We start from the raw sequence: 17,500 nt of genomic DNA, 5'->3' as shown, positions 1-17,500 counted from the left end.
TCCTTTTTCTACACAGGTATAGGAGAAATGTAATGCAACATGTGATTGGCCCATTACCACAGGAGCTACAACCCATACAGCAGGGGTGTCAAACATGCGGCCGAGGGACCAGAACCGGCCCGCCAAAAGGGTCCAATCCGGCCCACAGGACGACTTTGCAAACTGTGAAAATTGCACTGAGAAGTCCTTCGATCCAACTTTTCAAGCTCAGGATTTGACACCTAAAATCAATCGTACCAGGTTTCATGAGCAAGTTACAATATGAAGTATTTACGTTTTCTGTAGGCGTCACTAACGGTCAACTATTTTCATTAGCCTTGAATATATAGAAAGGAATTGTTGCACTTACAGACAGTAGATTTGATATGATAGGAGTTGTGTATAGGTTATTAATTATAGGTTATTATGCATTGATTTGGTTTGTCCTGAGACCAAATTGGGTCCAGTGTGGCCCCTGAACTCAAATGAGTTTGACACGCCCACTATACAGTCTGTGGTGGTGAAGTCATGTGACAGAGATGGCGGTGGTGAAGTCATGTGACAGAGATGGCGGTTCAATGTGCCGAGATGACACGGAAACATTCAAATTCACACGAGGGATTGAATGAAGTCAAAAGTATTGAAGGAAGCACTCCCTTACTTTAAGGGTACTGGTATTGGTACTGGTACTGGTATTGGTACTGGTATCACCTTCTTTTTAAACGATACCCAGCCCTGCTGAACACATAGTAAGTACAGCTACACGAGTGTCATCCACTAATCAGTTTGGCCAACATGGCCCCAGTCAGCTGACCTCTGCCATGCTGAGCTGGCCCCTCTGCAGCGCCTGGCGGAAGCCCGTCTTTCCGTGGAAGAAGCCCTGGTGGTCGAGGAGGGTGGAGCCCCGCCTGAGGCTCTGGCACACCGGCACGCCCTCCGACAGGTTGGCATGGAGGCCGATGGGGATGTCATGTCTGATAAGCAAAGAGGAACTGTCATGGATAATGTCACGGACATTTCACACATTCCACCAGTTATTTTGTGGTGTGAGGACCCACTTCTCCTCTATCTCAAGACCTCAATTCATCACACTAAACAGTGGTGTGTCTGACACCATTTTAACCAATACAGGAAACTGTCTTGTCTTCCTTTTGGTTTACCCTCTACACTGCTGACTGCAGACACAGTCAGGAAGGAGGTCATCTTCAAAAATTCTCTGGCGACTCCGTCCCTGGTAGGCCTGATAAGAGATGACTCCGCCCCTGGTAGGCCTGATAAAAGATGACTGCGCCCCTGGTAGGCCTGCTAAAAGATGACTCCGCCCCTGGTAGGCCTGATAAAAGATGACTCCGCCCCTGGTAGGCCTGATAAAAGATGACAACGACCAGGCTTACAGTTTGTCAGCTGGTGTGAGGTTAAAGTCCCTGGAAACCAAAATCCACAAAAACCTTCTAACTATTAAATTTAGGGTCTTATGTGAGTAATTGTGTGCCTCAGAAAGTAAGTTAACATTACTTTCAACCCTAACCCCAAAAATCGACACTTTTCTACAAGGTCTGGATTTCCATTTCCTCATTGAAGAGAGCGGTGCGCGCGGTGCTAAAATGCATGATCTTATCACGTCATAAGATTTAATCGAATCACACACACGCATGCACGCACGCGCGCACACACACACTGACACACACACAGTAGCGCAGCGGCAGATATCTCTTCCTCTCTGTAAACCCTCTCTGTCTGTGCTATGCGCCGAGCAACGCGCGAACACACACACACACACACACACACACACACACACACACTCCATCTCTCTTTCCTTCTCTCTCTCTCTCCTTCTCTCTCTCTCTCTCCGTTAACGGAGAGAGAGGTCTCCTCCAGCAGGTCTCCTCTGCTGCAGACGGGACACGCCCACACAGTCCGCGGGAGAAAATACACTCTAAAATCGAATTGATTCTCAAGACTTTTGCCATGACTGTCAAACCTAAATTTATATACTTTGCGACGTTCATCATCGTTCAAATTTGGCTGGTGGCTTATTAACATAGGTTCCTGTGATGTGATGAACTCAAAATGCTAAATAAAAAAAATAAAAAAAATCTGGTTTCCAGGGACTTTAACCACCTTAACCTCAGTAAAACCAACCTCAATCCTCATTAAGGGCACTCCGGTTGAAATGGTTCAGTCCTATAAGTACCTGGGTGTCCATCTGGACAAGAAGAATCAACACCTACAGTACCTTTTAGCCAGTTCAGCGGCGTCGTTGGCGGCGGAGGCGTTAACCAACAGCGAGACGTTGGAGATGCCTCCAGCCTGGAAACAGTCCACGATGCCCTGGTTCCTCCTGGGGCAGTAGCCAAAATCATCTCCCGTCACCACCAGCTTCACTCTGGGCTGTGGCATTATCGCTGGCCGCTGTGGGAAGAGACAGACACACAAGTGAATGGATTTCTATTTGCTCAACACAGCAAAACTAATATCACAATAACCCTGAGGTGGAGAGTCCAGTCAAACTCCTCACAGTTCTAAAGGTAAAGGTAAAGTCCCACACCTGAGTGTGTGAAATTTGTTCTCCGCATTTGACCCATCCCCTGGGCGAGCGGTGAGCGGCAGCAGCGCCGCGCTCAGGAATCATATGGTGATTTAAACCCCCAATTCCAACCCTTTGATGCTGAGTGCCAAGCAGGGAGGCAAATGGGTCCCATTTTTATAGTCTTTGGTATGACTTGGCCGGGGATCGAACTCACAAACCTCCCAGTCTCAGGGCGGACACTCAAACCACAAGGCCACTGAGCTGCTTGAGAGCTGCTTGAGAGACTTGACTTGATGCATGAAGAGAAGACTTGGGACTTGTACTCTGATAACTTGAAAAGATTTCTAAAGTCTTGACTTGAGCTCTTGTGTTTGTATAAATGAAAGTGATTAGATTTGTTCCAGCAGACAACTGAATTTATGGACGGACGGAGTACGGAGTATATATATACTATATATATATATATATATCCAGTCCTCTGCATCCAATCCCAGTAAACTGTTCGCCACCTTCTCCACGCTCCTCAACCCTCCCTCCCCTCCCCCTCCCTCCTCCCTCTCTGCTGATGATTTTGTAACCTTCTTTACTAAAAAGGTGGATGACATCAGCTCCTCCTTCCATCCTCCAGCCACCCTCACTAACACTCCCGACTCCAATCCTGCTCCTCGGCCCCCTGTCCCTGGATTTCCTTCCTTCTCTCCTCTCTCTCCTGATGAAGTGCTTAAACTCATCAGCTCAAACCGAGCCACTTACTGCCCCCTCGATCCTATCCCTTCCTCTCTCCTCCAAACCATCTCACCTAACATATCTCCCTTCCTCACTACATTCATTAACTCCTCTCTGTCCTCTGGTCTTGTCCCGCCTGCTCTAAAGACTGCAAGAGTCAAGCCTCTGCTTAAGAAACCCTCCCTTGACCCTACTGCTATTCACAACTACAGACCTGTCTCTCTTCTCTCATTCCTTTCCAAAACCCTCGAACGAGCAGCGTCCGAACAACTTTCTCTCTATCTCTCCCAAAATGACCTCCTGGACCCTCTGCAGTCCGGTTTCAAGGCCTCTCACTCCACTGAGACAGCTCTTCTTGCTGTCACAGAGGCCCTTCACACTGCTAAGGCCTCATCCCTCTCTTCTGTTCTTGTCCTCCTTGACCTGTCTGCTGCCTTCGATACAGTCAACCACCAAATCCTTCTTTCCACTCTGTCTGACCTCGGCATTTCGGCTCTGCACTCTCCTGGTTTGCTTCCTACCTCTCGAACCGCTCATACCAGGTCTCATGGAGAGGGTCCCTCTCCAGATCCTGTCCTCTTACCACCGGTGTCCCCCAGGGCTCAGTCCTGGGCCCCTTACTTTTCCTTCTCTATATCAGATCTCTTGCCTATGTGATCTCTTCTCATGGCTTTTCTTATCACTGCTATGCTGATGACACCCAGCTTTTCCTTTCCTTCCCCCCCTCTGACACTCAAATCGAGGCTCGCATCTCTGGATGCCTCAAAGACATTGGCGACTGGATGTCTGCCCACCACCTCAAGCTCAACCTTGGTAAGACCGAGCTACTCTTCCTCCCAGGAAAAGACTGCCCTCTTGCAGATCTCTCCATCTCCATTGACAACACCACTGTACTTCCCTCCAGCCAAGAACCTTGGGGTGATCCTTGACAACCAGCTGTCTTGCTCTGCCAACATAGCTGCTACAGCGCGCTCCTGTAGGTTCTCTCTCTACAACATCCGCAAAATCCGTCCCTTTCTCACAAGAGAAGCGACTCAACTCCTGGTCCAGTCTCTTGTCTCCTCCCGCCTGGACTACTGCAACGTGCTTCTGGCCGGCCTACCTGCCACCGACATCCGACCGCTTCAGCTCATTCAGAACGCTGCAGCCCGTCTGATATTCAACCAACCCAAATTCTCTCACGTCACTCCCCTCCTCCAGGAGCTCCACTGGCTTCCCATCTTGGCCCGCATCAAATTCAAGACACTGGTACTGGCCTACAGGGCAGTACACCAGTCAGCTCCCCGGTACCTGCAATCCATGGTCAGGTTCCAAACCTCTCACCGCTCCCTTCGCTCCTCCACCAGTGCAGGTCGCCTCGCCCCTCCTTCGCTACGGGGGCTCAAAAGTCGCTCATCCCGATCTCGACTCTTCTCGTCCCTGGCACCTCAATGGTGGAACGAGCTTCCACCTTCGGTCAGGACTGCTGAATCACTGCCGATCTTTCGGAAAAGACTAAAGACACACCTTTTCAGGCTCCATCTGGGCCCTTCTTGATCTAACTTCGTCTCTCTCTTTCCTTATAAAAAAAAAAAAAAAAAAAAAAAAAAAAAAACCTAACCAACCTTGTACCACTAACCTAAACTTGTACCACTGTTCCTTCAGAAGTTGTAGTTGTCATAGACCATACATGGGCAAATTACGGCCCGCGGGCCGGATGCGGCCCGCGGGCGCCACCTGTGTGGCCCGCCATGGAATTGCAAAAAAAAAAAAAAAAAAAAAAAAAAAAAAAAAATTTTTACACAGTGCACCTGAACGCTACATGCAAGATACCCGCTGAATAAATGTCCAAATGTTCATGTCATTCTGGCCAATACTCCACTTCTGTTATAGCATTCAGTCTGGAATATGGAATATCTTTCAATAATCTTTATGACTAAAAGGCTACATTGAATTAGAAATTTAAATAATTAACTCATTGGTTTTGGATTTATTTAGCTTCAAGACTGCATTTTTGTTCGTGTGACCCTCAACACAGGCTTTGATTATCCCGGGCCACTTACTGATACTTATGCTTAAATTAACCCACTCATATTCTGATTTATTTCAAGAAAAACATTTTGGCTAGTGGAAATTCTAATTGGCTGGTAACTTTAAAATCTAGCAGCCATATTGGCAGGTGGTCAAAAAACTTAATTTCAAGCCCTGAGAGCAGGTGGTGACATAGGAGTGAGTGAGAAAAGGATGAAATATTGGTGGTTAACACATTGAGTGCCAGCGACGCCATATGGCGTCAAGAGAAATTTACCGTAGGCTGCCAGCGACGCCAAATGGCGTCAATAACTCCAAATTCATATTTTGACGGGGGGATGTCGATCTAAGCCTCTTACATCGCCTTTTACAATATGGGAGCTATTGAATGTGTCTAACCTATTTTACAGAACCCTTAGGTGGTGACAGTGCCCTCCCGATTAGACAAAGGCCAGGAGAAAAGAGAGAAGAAGTCATGAGGAAACGGAAATCGCCATTGATATGCTTGAAGCATAACGTTACTTAGCTGTGCCTGTGAACAGCAGTCATCTGCTGCCACAATTGAGCCCCATCCGTGTCCGCTGCGATAGTCCATCCATATGATTTAGTTGCCGACATGGCGACACCAGCGTCTTTCTGAAAAGTTACATTATTCTCAGCTGGGAGCCGAGGACACGCTGTAAAAAAGCGGGGGATGCAGGCAGCGGACTTTTCAGTGCAGATCAAACAGAGCAAACCGCAGCAGACACTCGACTCCTCCCACCACGGAGGAGGGGGAGGAGGGGGGTGGGGCACGCAGGGCACTAACAGCATACAACCATTGACAGTACACACACACCCAGGCAGCAGCAGGCTCGAACTCAAAGCAGAATTCATTCTGTCGCCTTTCTAACATAAAGATGTGATTATCTCAGAAACTAATTTCAGTATGCTCTTTTCGGTCGAAAACACTCTTTTTCAGAGGGGTGTATTTCCAAAATGGAACGGTTTATAAACACAGTTTTTTTTTTGGTTGTCCATATAAGAGGAACACAAAAAATGATATGGCTATATTAAAATGCATTGCGGCCTATGTGGCACAGTACAGCACCTTTTGCCCAAGGGCCGTGGCACTCAAAGTGTTAAGACTGAATAATGACATCACAACTGTTAATTTAAAATGAGTTATTCCTCTAAACGTGGCTTCAAATGCACCAAATCTTTCACGCTGGCCCCGTTCGGCCCTCAGCAAAACCTGGTAGCGAATACATTTTTTGTGGCCCTCTCTATCATCAAAGTTACCCATCCATGGGTTACGGCATGACAATATTTGTTCGGCCCCCGGCAACAATCTGGGTTTCTCATGTGGCCCCCCATGAAAAATAATTGCCCACCCCTGTCATAGACTGTGCTCCATAGTTGATTGTTCTATTGCTGACAAAAAATGTGCTATTGTAAGTCGCTTTGGATAAAAGCGTCTGCCATAGGGATGTTCATTTTGAAAATTTTCCAAAATCGATAATCGGTGAAAATTAACGATCAATTATCGATCATCGATTTTATTAATACTTAGAAAATTTTCAATATTTTTTTTTTTTTTTTTTTTTTACAAAATGAATGCCTATGGCAGAAAATACGAAAGACAACGTGTTCTCCTCAATGAACTCTTTATTTCAATGTGTCTCCTCTCCAACACTGCTGTCCCCGGCGCATGCCGGTGTGAATTTCCCATGTTTAAAACAGTTTTGTTGGCACAAAGGCCCGTGCCCAGCCAGAAAACTAGAGACTATATGAAGCTCCACCTCACGTTAGTCGGCTGTGCAATGGAGTGGGGCGAGGAGTAACGAATTCCACCCAAACCTAGTCCAAAAAAAAAAATTTTTTTTTTTTAATAATTAAAAAATCGATCCAAATGCCACAGGATCGATTCCAATCCTTAACGATCGATTATCGATTTTCGATAATTGATGAACATCCCTAGTCTGCCAAATGACGTAATGTAATGTAATGTAATGTAATATATATATATATATATATATATATTACAGATGGCGGAAACAGGTTTCCAAAGTATGATATAAATAATAGTCTGTTCCCTAATTTGTTTCAGATCTCAGGATGGGACGTTATATCTAAATTCAATGTATCCTAATACAACTTTTTGTTATTACCATATGCATTGTATTGTGGGGCAGAAAAATGAATATAAATATGACCTTTTGTTTAGCCTATTAGGCTACCTACATCGTATCATGATCATATCGAATGGTGAACCCATATTGTGCATCGTAATCGATGCATATGACTAGTGATAGTCTTAGCCTATGTGAGGACATGGGTTTATAGGTCTATATGACTAGTGATAGCCTTAGCCTATGTGAGGACATGGGTTTATAGGTCTATATGACTAGTGATAATCTTAGCCTATGTGAGGACATGGGTTTATTGGTCTATATGACTAGTGATAGCCTTAGCCTATGTGAGGACATGGGTTTATAGGTCTATATGACTAGTGATAGCCTTAGCCTATGTGAGGACATGGGTTTATAGGTCTATATGACTAGTGATAGTCTTAGCCTATGTGAGGACATGGGTTTATAGGTCTATATGACTAGTGATAGTCTTAGCCTATGTGAGGATGTGAGGACATGTGTTTATAGGTCTATATGACTAGTGATAGTCTTAGCCTATGTGAGTACATGGGTTTATAGGTCTATATGACTAGTGATAGTCTTAGCCAATGTGAGGACATGGGATTTATAGGTCTATATGACTAGTGATAGCCTTAGCCTATGTGAGGACATGGGTTTATAGGTCTATATGACTAGTGATAGCCTTAGCCTATGTGAGGACATGGGTTTATAGGTCTATATGACTAGTGATAGCCTTAGCCTATGTGAGGACATGGGTTTATAGGTCTATATGACTAGTGATAGTCTTAGCCTATGTGAGGACATGGGTTTATAGGTCTATATGACTAGTGATAGTCTCAGCCTATGTGAGGACATGGGTTTATAGGTCTATATGACTAGTGATAGTCTTAGCCTATGTGAGGACATGGGTTTATAGGTCTATATGACTAGTGATAGTCTTAGCCTATGTGAGGACATGGGTTTATAGGTCTATATGACTAGTGATAGTCTTAGCCTATGTGAGGATGTGAGGACATGTGTGTATAGGTCTATATGACTAGTGATAGTCTTAGCCTATGTGAGGACATGGGTTTATAGGTCTATATGACTAGTGATAGTCTCAGCCTATGTGAGGACATGGGTTTATAGATCTATATGACTAGTGATAGTCTCAGCCTATGTGAGGACATGTGTTTATAGGTCTATATGACTAGTGATAGTCTCAGCCTATGTGAGGACATGGGTTTATAGGTCTATATGACTAGTGATAGTCTTAGCCTATGTGAGGACGTGTTTATAGGACTAGTGATAGTCTCAGCCTATGTGAGGACATGTGTTTATAGGTCAATATGACTAGTGATAGCCTTAGCCTATGTGAGGACATGGGTTTATAGGTCTATATGACTAGTGATAGCCTTAGCCTATGTGAGGACATGTGTTTATAGGTCTATATGACTAGTGATAGCCTTAGCCTATGTGAGGACATGTGTTTATAGGTCTATATGACTAGTGATAGTATTAGCCTATGTGAGGACATGTGTTTATAGGTCTATATGACTAGTGATAGTCTCAGCCTATGTGAGGACATGTGTTTATAGGTCTATATGACTAGTGATAGTCTTAGCCTATGTGAGGACATGTGTTTATAGGTCTATATGACTAGTGATAGTCTTAGCCTATGTGAGGACATTGCAGGGGAAAAAACATGTAGCATTAGTCACTTTGGTACTTGTGTTATTGACAGAAATAGGCTAACTCACTCACAGCTAAATGTTTTGAAGTTGAAGAGCTGGTCTCGTCTGTCGTACTTCCTCTTCAGTGGGAGCTTAAAGCACCAATGGAGCAGCTGATGGCAGACTGTCTTTACTTTGTTCAGTCCACATTTAAATCTGCTTTGACACATGCAAATACCTTTTGCCTGCTAGTTTGTATTGAACTAGTGAACTGTGGACTAGTCTTCTTTCAGCAAAATACCAGAGAAAACAAACACCATAGAAAACACTATTGATGGTCATATCGCCATGCCATCATTATATCACCACAGAAGCACAAATAGTGTAAGTGAATAATTATTAAATTATCAACTTATACCAGGCTCTTCTTCACTGTTGATGCACTGATGCAGGTTTTACATGACTAGGCATCCCGCACGCTCGCATCGCCCTGGCTGCTCTATGATGGCATCATAGGCTACTTCATGGATGCTGGATCACCTGTCCTGGAGCTGTCCTCCATGGCTAAAGACGGGGGGTCTGACGCCAGACTCCCACTTCTTTCAGTGTCTGCCCCTGGGACTCGATTTTGCTCTTATGACATCACTGATGTCAGTGGGACTCTTATAACATCATGATGATGATGTCACAATGTATGACTGAATTTATAGATAGATAGAAGATAGATGCAACACATTGTATGATGATGATCTGTCTGGTTTTGAATGATCACTTGCCTTAAATCAATTTGCGTCTATACTGTTAGCGAATAACTACAAAAGTAAATGACCACACATGTTTAGGTTTGTTTACTACACTATGCTACTTAAAAGGCATAAATGCCATTACTGAGAGAGAGAGAGAGAGAGACACAGAGAGAGAGAAAGAGAGAGAGAGAGAGAGAGAGAGAGAGAGAGAGAGAGAGAGAGAGAGAGAGAGATCTAGGCCAGTGATTCTCAAGGACCCCTAATTTAGTCCACATCAGGGATGACATTTTGTTTCTCGACCCCAAATCTGAGAAAATCTCCAGATATTTTGTTTTTCGTCTCGACGCAAGACTCAGGCTGTAGTGACGTAGGCTATGTGTGTCTGTAAATACTGTAACGCTATCTGGCTTCAGCCTCCTGGCTTCTAGTTAACCCAGTCTTAACTTTGTCCCTTCCCCTGCGCCATAGCCATATGGGCAGATGAAGGAGCGAGGTTGGAGAACAAATAGCCCCTTACGAAACTGTTTTCGGGTAGATGACGTCATCATCATCTCCCCTCCACAAGGGAGATGGTGACGTCATATAGGCTACCCGAAAACAGTTCCGAAAGGGGCTAGAGAGCAACCAGCCCCAGACAGAGAGATTAGATTACTTTTACAAGTAAAGAGCGGCACAGTCATACGGAATGAAGCTAGTACACGTGCTCTTTAACGTTACGAAACAAGTGTGTCTTACCCATTTTTGTCACGCACGTTGGTCCATGTATGTCCTCACAGCCACACAGGCACGATTAAAAAGCCTTTGCTTCCGACTAAGTGTTCCCAGATCTCGCGAGAGAAACAGCCAACATAGGCAACGACTCCAGCTCGGGGTCGAGGGCTGGTTGCTTGTTTCTCTCGCGAGATCTGGCAACACTGCTGCTACCAAGCATCGACAGTGCGACCAAGCAGCAATTATCTACAACACTCTACCGCTCTCTGCAGGACTAAATCGGTTTGACCAAGAGTCATTACTGTAGCCCAGCCCCGTGGGCTTCTTGTCTTATTATACGTTGAAAAGTACGTGTGCGTGCGTGCAGAATTTCGTCCGGCCACGCCACGGCTGTGCGTGCGATCGGGCAGAAACTTTCCGGGGTTGTTAAAGAGCACCCATGCGCGGGTGACCTGAAGGAGCCAGATTTTTTTTAATTGGGTGATTGCCCTAATTACCTAATGATGTGATGTCATCCTTCCTGGCTGAGCTCCAGGACAGGGGATCCAGCATCCCTGAAGTATCAAGTATGCCATCAAAGTGCTTGTTATTTCTTACCAGGACTTGTATTCAAGGACTCTTTTCAACTTTAAAACTCGTATGTATGTATGAGCTTAAACAACGAGCTTGAAGAAGTTCTCCTACAAGGAGGACGACACAACTGACTTGGCATTCTCGGATTTCAAAACCCCCTCTAGTATTTCTGCTTTTATTGTCTATGGCGACCTTACATAACTACACCCAGTGATGTAGCCTAAATGAAAGTAAAGGTTATAAATAGCTATGACCTCCAGGGCATAAGGCAAAGTAAAAATCATTTTCGCTGTAAGAAATGACCCTATATATCAACATTAAATTGTATCTTCTTTATTAACATTTATATCAACCTAAAAACCGGGTAAATTCGGCATAAGGCTTGATTACGACAGAAGAATAGCCTACTTAAATTTACCCCCCCTACACACACACACACTACATCCCTGACTGTGACGACATAATTATTAGCTACAATGTTTTGATATGGATAAAACGTCATTATGCCGATCAGATAGGCAGTCTGTGGTTTAGTGAGGTCAGCAGTGCTTACCTTCTATAACAGCATGCAGCCTGTTGACTGTGATACAGGTGACAGGTGTGTCTTTCCACACACAGGCTGTGACGTGTTACTGGGAGGCTGGAGTCACAACTTTAAACGGCTTTAGGTTAGGTCGGCCCAACCACTAAACAGTGTCGGGGGTAACTCATTACAAAAGTAACATATTACATGTAGACTAATATATTATTTTAGCAGTCCCTCAGTAATATAACTTACCAATAGGATTTCAGGAATGTCAAGTAGCCTAATGCAAGTTACACATTGAGTTAGGCTTAAAAAAAAATCAAAGCATATATTTAAATAAAGATACAATCTAATCAAATTGTGTGTTTTTATGCAAATACCAATACCAAACCAATATAGATTGAATTTCCATATTGGTTGCCCTAAAAATGTTGATTGAACTTTAAATATCTAGTTGATCTGTTTTATCAGTTTCATCTTTGTTGGTTTGACTCATAATGTAATGTCAGCTCAACTAGGCATTTAGTTCATCCAACTTGAATTTCCTTGTTGGTAGTACTAAATATGTTGATGTGTGTCGCTGTTGCTTTCCAGGCTGTGAAAATATAGACGCCATCGACATGATACTCGCCTTTGAGTTAATTTTGAGTTACCATTTTTGTTTGCAAAAATGGTATCTGGATCCGCACTGGATACAGTGGAGGAAAGTTTCAAGAAATGATCCAACTCCAGCTTATGAACAGGAGGATATTGCTCGGTACCGTTAGGAGGCAGAGGACCCGAGTGTTACATCCCCATCCACTTGCTCCATCCAGTCATGACTGGGAGAACTACAAAGACTAAACGTGACTTGTTTCTTGGTTGACAAGTGATACCAAGTGAAGAGAGACCACACCTCTAGAAGCTCTAGTCTAGAAAGCGTATTCATTTCATCCTTGCCAAGTTTCTGTGTTCCCCTATTTCCCTCAATGGCAGTAATGACTTTGTGCATGTAAAGGGCAATTGACACGTGTGTCTTCTTTGTGGTACACATAAATATAAAGAGGCCTTAAAGGTAGTCACACTGGTGACATAGCCTGCCAGCCAGTCTGTACAGAAAATACTAAGAAGAAATATTCTGGCCACTCGGCAATATAGCATTTGATAACTGTTGCACTTTTGGGGGACAGTTGATTAAATGTTTTTTGGTAGAAGAATATTAGAATGCAAGACAGCAGTAAACATGCAAGTACCCAAATGAGTTTGAAAGCCATCACTTGTGACAGCTTTGTTTTATTAGCTCATTCCAAGTTTTCTCATAGGTTTAAAATGTTCCTGTGTTACAAAAATAGATTTGTTTGTTTGGTGATGACTTGGCTCTCTCAGACAGCCTCTTCGGCATATTTCTCAAAGTGAAAACCAAGTTGTGAGGTGACGTAAGGTTTCCAACGCAAGACTGACCCCCCCTCTCAAAACACCCCAGTCCAAAACAGAATCATTTCTCTAGGCCTATTTTACGATGATGAAATCATTTAGGTTACTACAATAATTAGGTCTACTTTTGATTTTGATGATTAGATGAACTTCTAACAAATTTCCACCAAATGATGGAAAATTCAGCAATATTCCATGTCTTACAGTTTATTCCATTTGTATAATCAAAGTGAAGAAAACGTTTGTGACCGGCAAAAATCCAATGAAAAAGAGGAAACTGCACACTCTGGCTCCGATGCAGACTTAATAAAAATAAGTTTAATAAAAAGACTTGACAAAGGCCACCAGGCCCAAACATCATCTTTTTATTCAATCTTTGCATCAGAGCCAGTTTGTCGGGGGTTGTTGTTTGCAGATTGGTTTGGTTGCTGAGTGATTCAGAGATCAAACATTTGTACTATTACTATTGTATTTTTCTTTTTCTTCCCCCCATGATTTTACTATTGAAAAATGAAATAATTGTATGATGAATGGAAATGCGCAACTGTAAGGTTGAAAAAATGATTGCAAAATTAATGTTGTTAGTTTTTGTGTAATGTTTTTCCGTGTTGGACCCCAGGAAGACTAGCTTTTGCAACTGCAAAAGCTAATGGGGATCCTAATAAATAAACAAAAAAAAACAAAAAAGAGCCAGAGTGTGCGGTTTCCTCTTTTTCATTGGATTTTATTCCATTTGTATTACCAAATTCCATGATTCCGACCGTTTTTTCCATTTTGTGGAAAACATATGTCCCTACAACAGCAACCTGTGGCTTCCGTTTGCCAAGGTGGTCAAACGAAAACCATTTCTTGCACTTCTCATATCATATCTGTAAGTACTATAGTCAAAGTCCCTCCATGTGAATCCACCATGCGCCGTTAAGCTTCTAGTTATTGTCGTGTATCCACTGCTCGGTCCACTGGGCCACTTGATCCAGGTTCCGCTCCAGGTCCTCGGGCTCGTTGCTGGGCAGCTGGTGGACGATCTCCTCTTTGTAGGCCTCCATGGCCTCCTCGTAGATGGTCTGGAAGATCTCACACTGCACGTTGTCCTGCAGCTTCTTCCCTGCATAGCCCCTACCAGTCAGAGGGACAACACAATCCATGGTCAACCACACAGACTAGGTTCAGGCAGAAAGTGTGTGTGTGGGGATATGTGATATCTATACATCTATCTATCTATATATTTTTTTAATTTTTTATTAACCGTGTTCCATTACAGTACTGTTAATTTCGTAGACGAAAACTGACGAACTAGAAATACCGCATTGTAGTTGTATGCCCTCCTCCAACAAGTCAGCAGTCTACATCCATGTCTGTCCAGACTCATAGAAGCACAAATACCTTGAAGCCCACAGCACCGTGGTGTGGCCATTCAGCCTTATGGCATTTTAGGCACCTCAACAACACACCTAATTGTTTTCAACATGGAAAACGGTCCTACCCCAAAACCTACCCGGCTGTACAGATGGCTGTTGTCTGTGCTACCTGCTCTCTAGCCGACTGTACAGATGGCTGTTGTCTGTGCTACCTGCTCTCTAGCCGACTGTACAGATGGCTGTTGTCTGTGCTACCTGCTCTCTAGCCGGCTGTACAGATGGTTGTTGTCTGTGCTACCTGCTCTCTAGCCGGCTGTACAGATGGCTGTTGTCTGTGCTACCTGCTCTCTAGCCGGCTGTACAGATGGCTGTTGTCTGTGCTACCTGCTCTCTAGCCGACTGTACAGATGGCTGTTGTCTGTGCTACCTGCTCTCTAGCCGGCTGTACAGATGGTTGTTGTCTGTGCTACCTGCTCTCTAGCTGACTGTACAGATGGCTGTTGTCTGTGCTACCTGCTCTCTAGCCGGCTGTACAGATGGTTGTTGTCTGTGCTACCTGCTCTCTACCCGGCTGTACAGATGGCTGTTGTCTGTGCTACCTGCTCTCTAGCCGGCTGTACAGATGGCTGTTGTCTGTGCTACCTGCTCTCTAGCCGACTGTACAGATGGCTGTTGTCTGTGCTACCTGCTCTCTAGCCGGCTGTACAGATGGCTGTTGTCTGTGCTACCTGCTCTCTAGCCGGCTGTACAGATGGCTGTTGTCTGTGCTACCTGCTCTCTAGCCGGCTGTACAGATGGTTGTTGTCTGTGCTACCTGCTCTCTAGCCGGCTGTACAGATGGCTGTTGTCTGTGCTACCTGCTCTCTAGCCGGCTGTACAGATGGCTGTTGTCTGTGCGGAGGACAAACACAATGTGGAACCAGCGCTCTGGGAAGAAGTCACAGCCGTGGTAATCCACGATCACACCTCCGTCTACCATCTTCTCGTCCAGCTCGTCCACCACCTGTGACAACACAAACACAAAGCATGGAGTCACACACGAGTCACACACAAGTCACACGAGTCACACACAAGTCACACGCGCCAAACCTGACAAGTCACTGTCCAAGAAAGAGCTGCATCTGCAATTAGCATTTTTTTTGCTACAAGGAAAATGTGTACTAAGTTGCAATTTTTACTTGATATGATTGAACAATATGAGTTAGAATGAGATTTCACTATACAAGGATGAGATTTCACTATATAAACACCAGCGTTGTAGTCGACTCCGAGTCCAGGACACATTTTCCGGACTTCTAACTTGACTTGGACTTGAACACTGATGAATCAGACTTGGACTCGACCATTCATGCATTCAGACTCGGAAGTTGGAGACGAGGACTCGGACATATTTTGATATATTTGATATAGAGGTTTTTGTGTTTTGTAATAGGCCTGAACAATATGAAGATATTGATAGCTATATTAATACAGTACCATGACTTTTATTCAGTTTGGTGCGAGGGCACGTGTTCCGCTTCAGACTGGGACTCAGGTAATGGGGACTTGACTCGCACTCTTCTTTGGTGACTCTGGCTTGGACTTGAGACTGGACTTGGACTTGAGATAGTGACTTGACTACAACATCGATGAGCACACCTCAGCTCAGAAACTAGCATTGTTGGCTGCCTTGTTATCCAGGAACACAGTGCAGCTTTTTCCTGCATCTCTTCACATCTTCAAGCTGCAACTTTGCATGTTTGCAAATATGAAGGAGCGACGAGGGAACAAGAGCATTCAGCCGGCGCTGCAAATTTCTATCCAAAATGTCATTGTGCCCTCTAGTGGATGCCTTTTGTAGCAGCGTTCACAGGGCTCCAGTAACGTTATTTTCTTTGCCATTTGAAACAGCGTTTTGGAGGTTGACTCGCACCAATCGCAAAACTACCAAATCAGTCATGTTATGACTCCAATATACTGTAGGCTACTGCCATCCAAATCAGTCATGTTATGACTCCAATATACTGTAGGCTACTGCCATGTAGTCATGTTATGACTCCAATATACTGTAGGCTACTGCCATGTAGTCATGTTATGACTCCAATATACTGTAGGCTACTGCCATGTAGTCATGTTATGACTCCAATATACTGTAGGCTACTGCCATGTAGTCATGTTATGACTCCAATATACTGTAGGCTACTGCCATGTAGTCATGTTATGACTCCAATATACTGTAGGCTACTGCCATGTAGTCATGTTATGACTCCAATATACTGTAGGCTACTGCCATGTAGTCATGTTATGACTCCAATATACTGTAGGCTACTGCCATCCAAACTCACAGCTGAAGAATGCCAGGCTGCCAGCGTTTAGAGAGTGTACCGTTCTCACTTGCACGGAGCGCATATTTTACACCAAACTTCAGAAATCTGTCAGTTTAATGCTGCCTTCCTTGTCGGCAGCGATACAAGCCTAGAACAATAAACGGCTAATTACGATTTATGGATCGTTAGGAGAGACTGCTCAAGCATACATTCAACATAAAAGCAGCGCCTATTTCATTGTAAGACTTTTTAAGGCCCCTGGAGCTCTGGAGGCATCTCCGCTTGTTATGAAGAACACTTGGTTGTCTCTTTATTATATAGCACAGATGAGCAGATCAGAATGAGGCAAGAAGCTGTGTCATGGGATGTCACTCACCCTGTCTTCATCCAGGATTGGACACTGGTACTCTTCATCAAAGCCATCAAAAAGCTGACCTGGAAAAAGTCAATCATGATAGTGATTAGTGTGAACACCCTCATGATAGTGATTAGTGTGAACACCCTCAAGATGTCTCTGCAATTCATTTCTATTTAGTTGCATGTTCATTCCAAAGGTGACTCAAAGGTATGATAGGTTTGATGATCCACGCATCACTGTTGTGTTGTGGTCTCAATGTGCTAGAGACCCCTGGGTGGAGGGAACACTGCATATTCTCTAGGTCAGTGCTTTTGAAACTTCTTTGGCTTCAGTACCGCTTCCCTGATTCCCTGATTCCTGAATCCAAGTACCCCCTTTACCCGACCACAACATTTCTGCTTAGAAAATTGCAAGAGAAAACTACAGTATATGATGCAATGAATGAATGATAACCCGCCTTTTGAAGAATATAACATTACA

At 44.2% G+C, this 17,500-nt stretch overlaps 2 protein-coding genes across 2 annotated transcripts in view; both read right to left on the bottom strand.

The window, feature by feature from the left end:
• The window catches only part of ydjc (YdjC chitooligosaccharide deacetylase homolog), a 24,106-nt gene extending 13,515 nt beyond the window's left edge, over nucleotides 1-10,591 (bottom strand). The window contains exons 1-3 of the mRNA XM_083644246.1: nucleotides 10,511-10,591; nucleotides 2,216-2,391; nucleotides 794-953 (exon numbers count right to left, since the gene is read on the bottom strand). Of these exons, the coding sequence (XP_083500372.1) occupies nucleotides 794-953; nucleotides 2,216-2,379 (324 nt within the window). The 5' untranslated portion in view covers nucleotides 2,380-2,391; nucleotides 10,511-10,591. The remainder of the gene's footprint in view (nucleotides 1-793; nucleotides 954-2,215; nucleotides 2,392-10,510) is intronic.
• A 2,261-nt stretch (nucleotides 10,592-12,852) lies between these two features.
• ak6 (adenylate kinase 6) overlaps nucleotides 12,853-17,500 on the bottom strand; it is an 8,775-nt gene continuing 4,127 nt past the window's right edge. Inside the window, exons 3-5 of the mRNA XM_083644625.1 lie at nucleotides 17,039-17,097; nucleotides 15,214-15,359; nucleotides 12,853-14,114 (exon numbers count right to left, since the gene is read on the bottom strand). Of these exons, the coding sequence (XP_083500751.1) occupies nucleotides 13,925-14,114; nucleotides 15,214-15,359; nucleotides 17,039-17,097 (395 nt within the window). The 3' untranslated portion in view covers nucleotides 12,853-13,924. The remainder of the gene's footprint in view (nucleotides 14,115-15,213; nucleotides 15,360-17,038; nucleotides 17,098-17,500) is intronic.

This window comes from Poromitra crassiceps (genome assembly GCF_964638095.1).
Source record: "Poromitra crassiceps genome assembly, chromosome: 10".
Taxonomy (NCBI): Eukaryota; Metazoa; Chordata; class Actinopteri; order Beryciformes; family Melamphaidae; genus Poromitra; species Poromitra crassiceps.
Note: the sequence above shows the minus strand (reverse complement) of the source record. Positions and strands in the feature narration are given on the sequence as shown.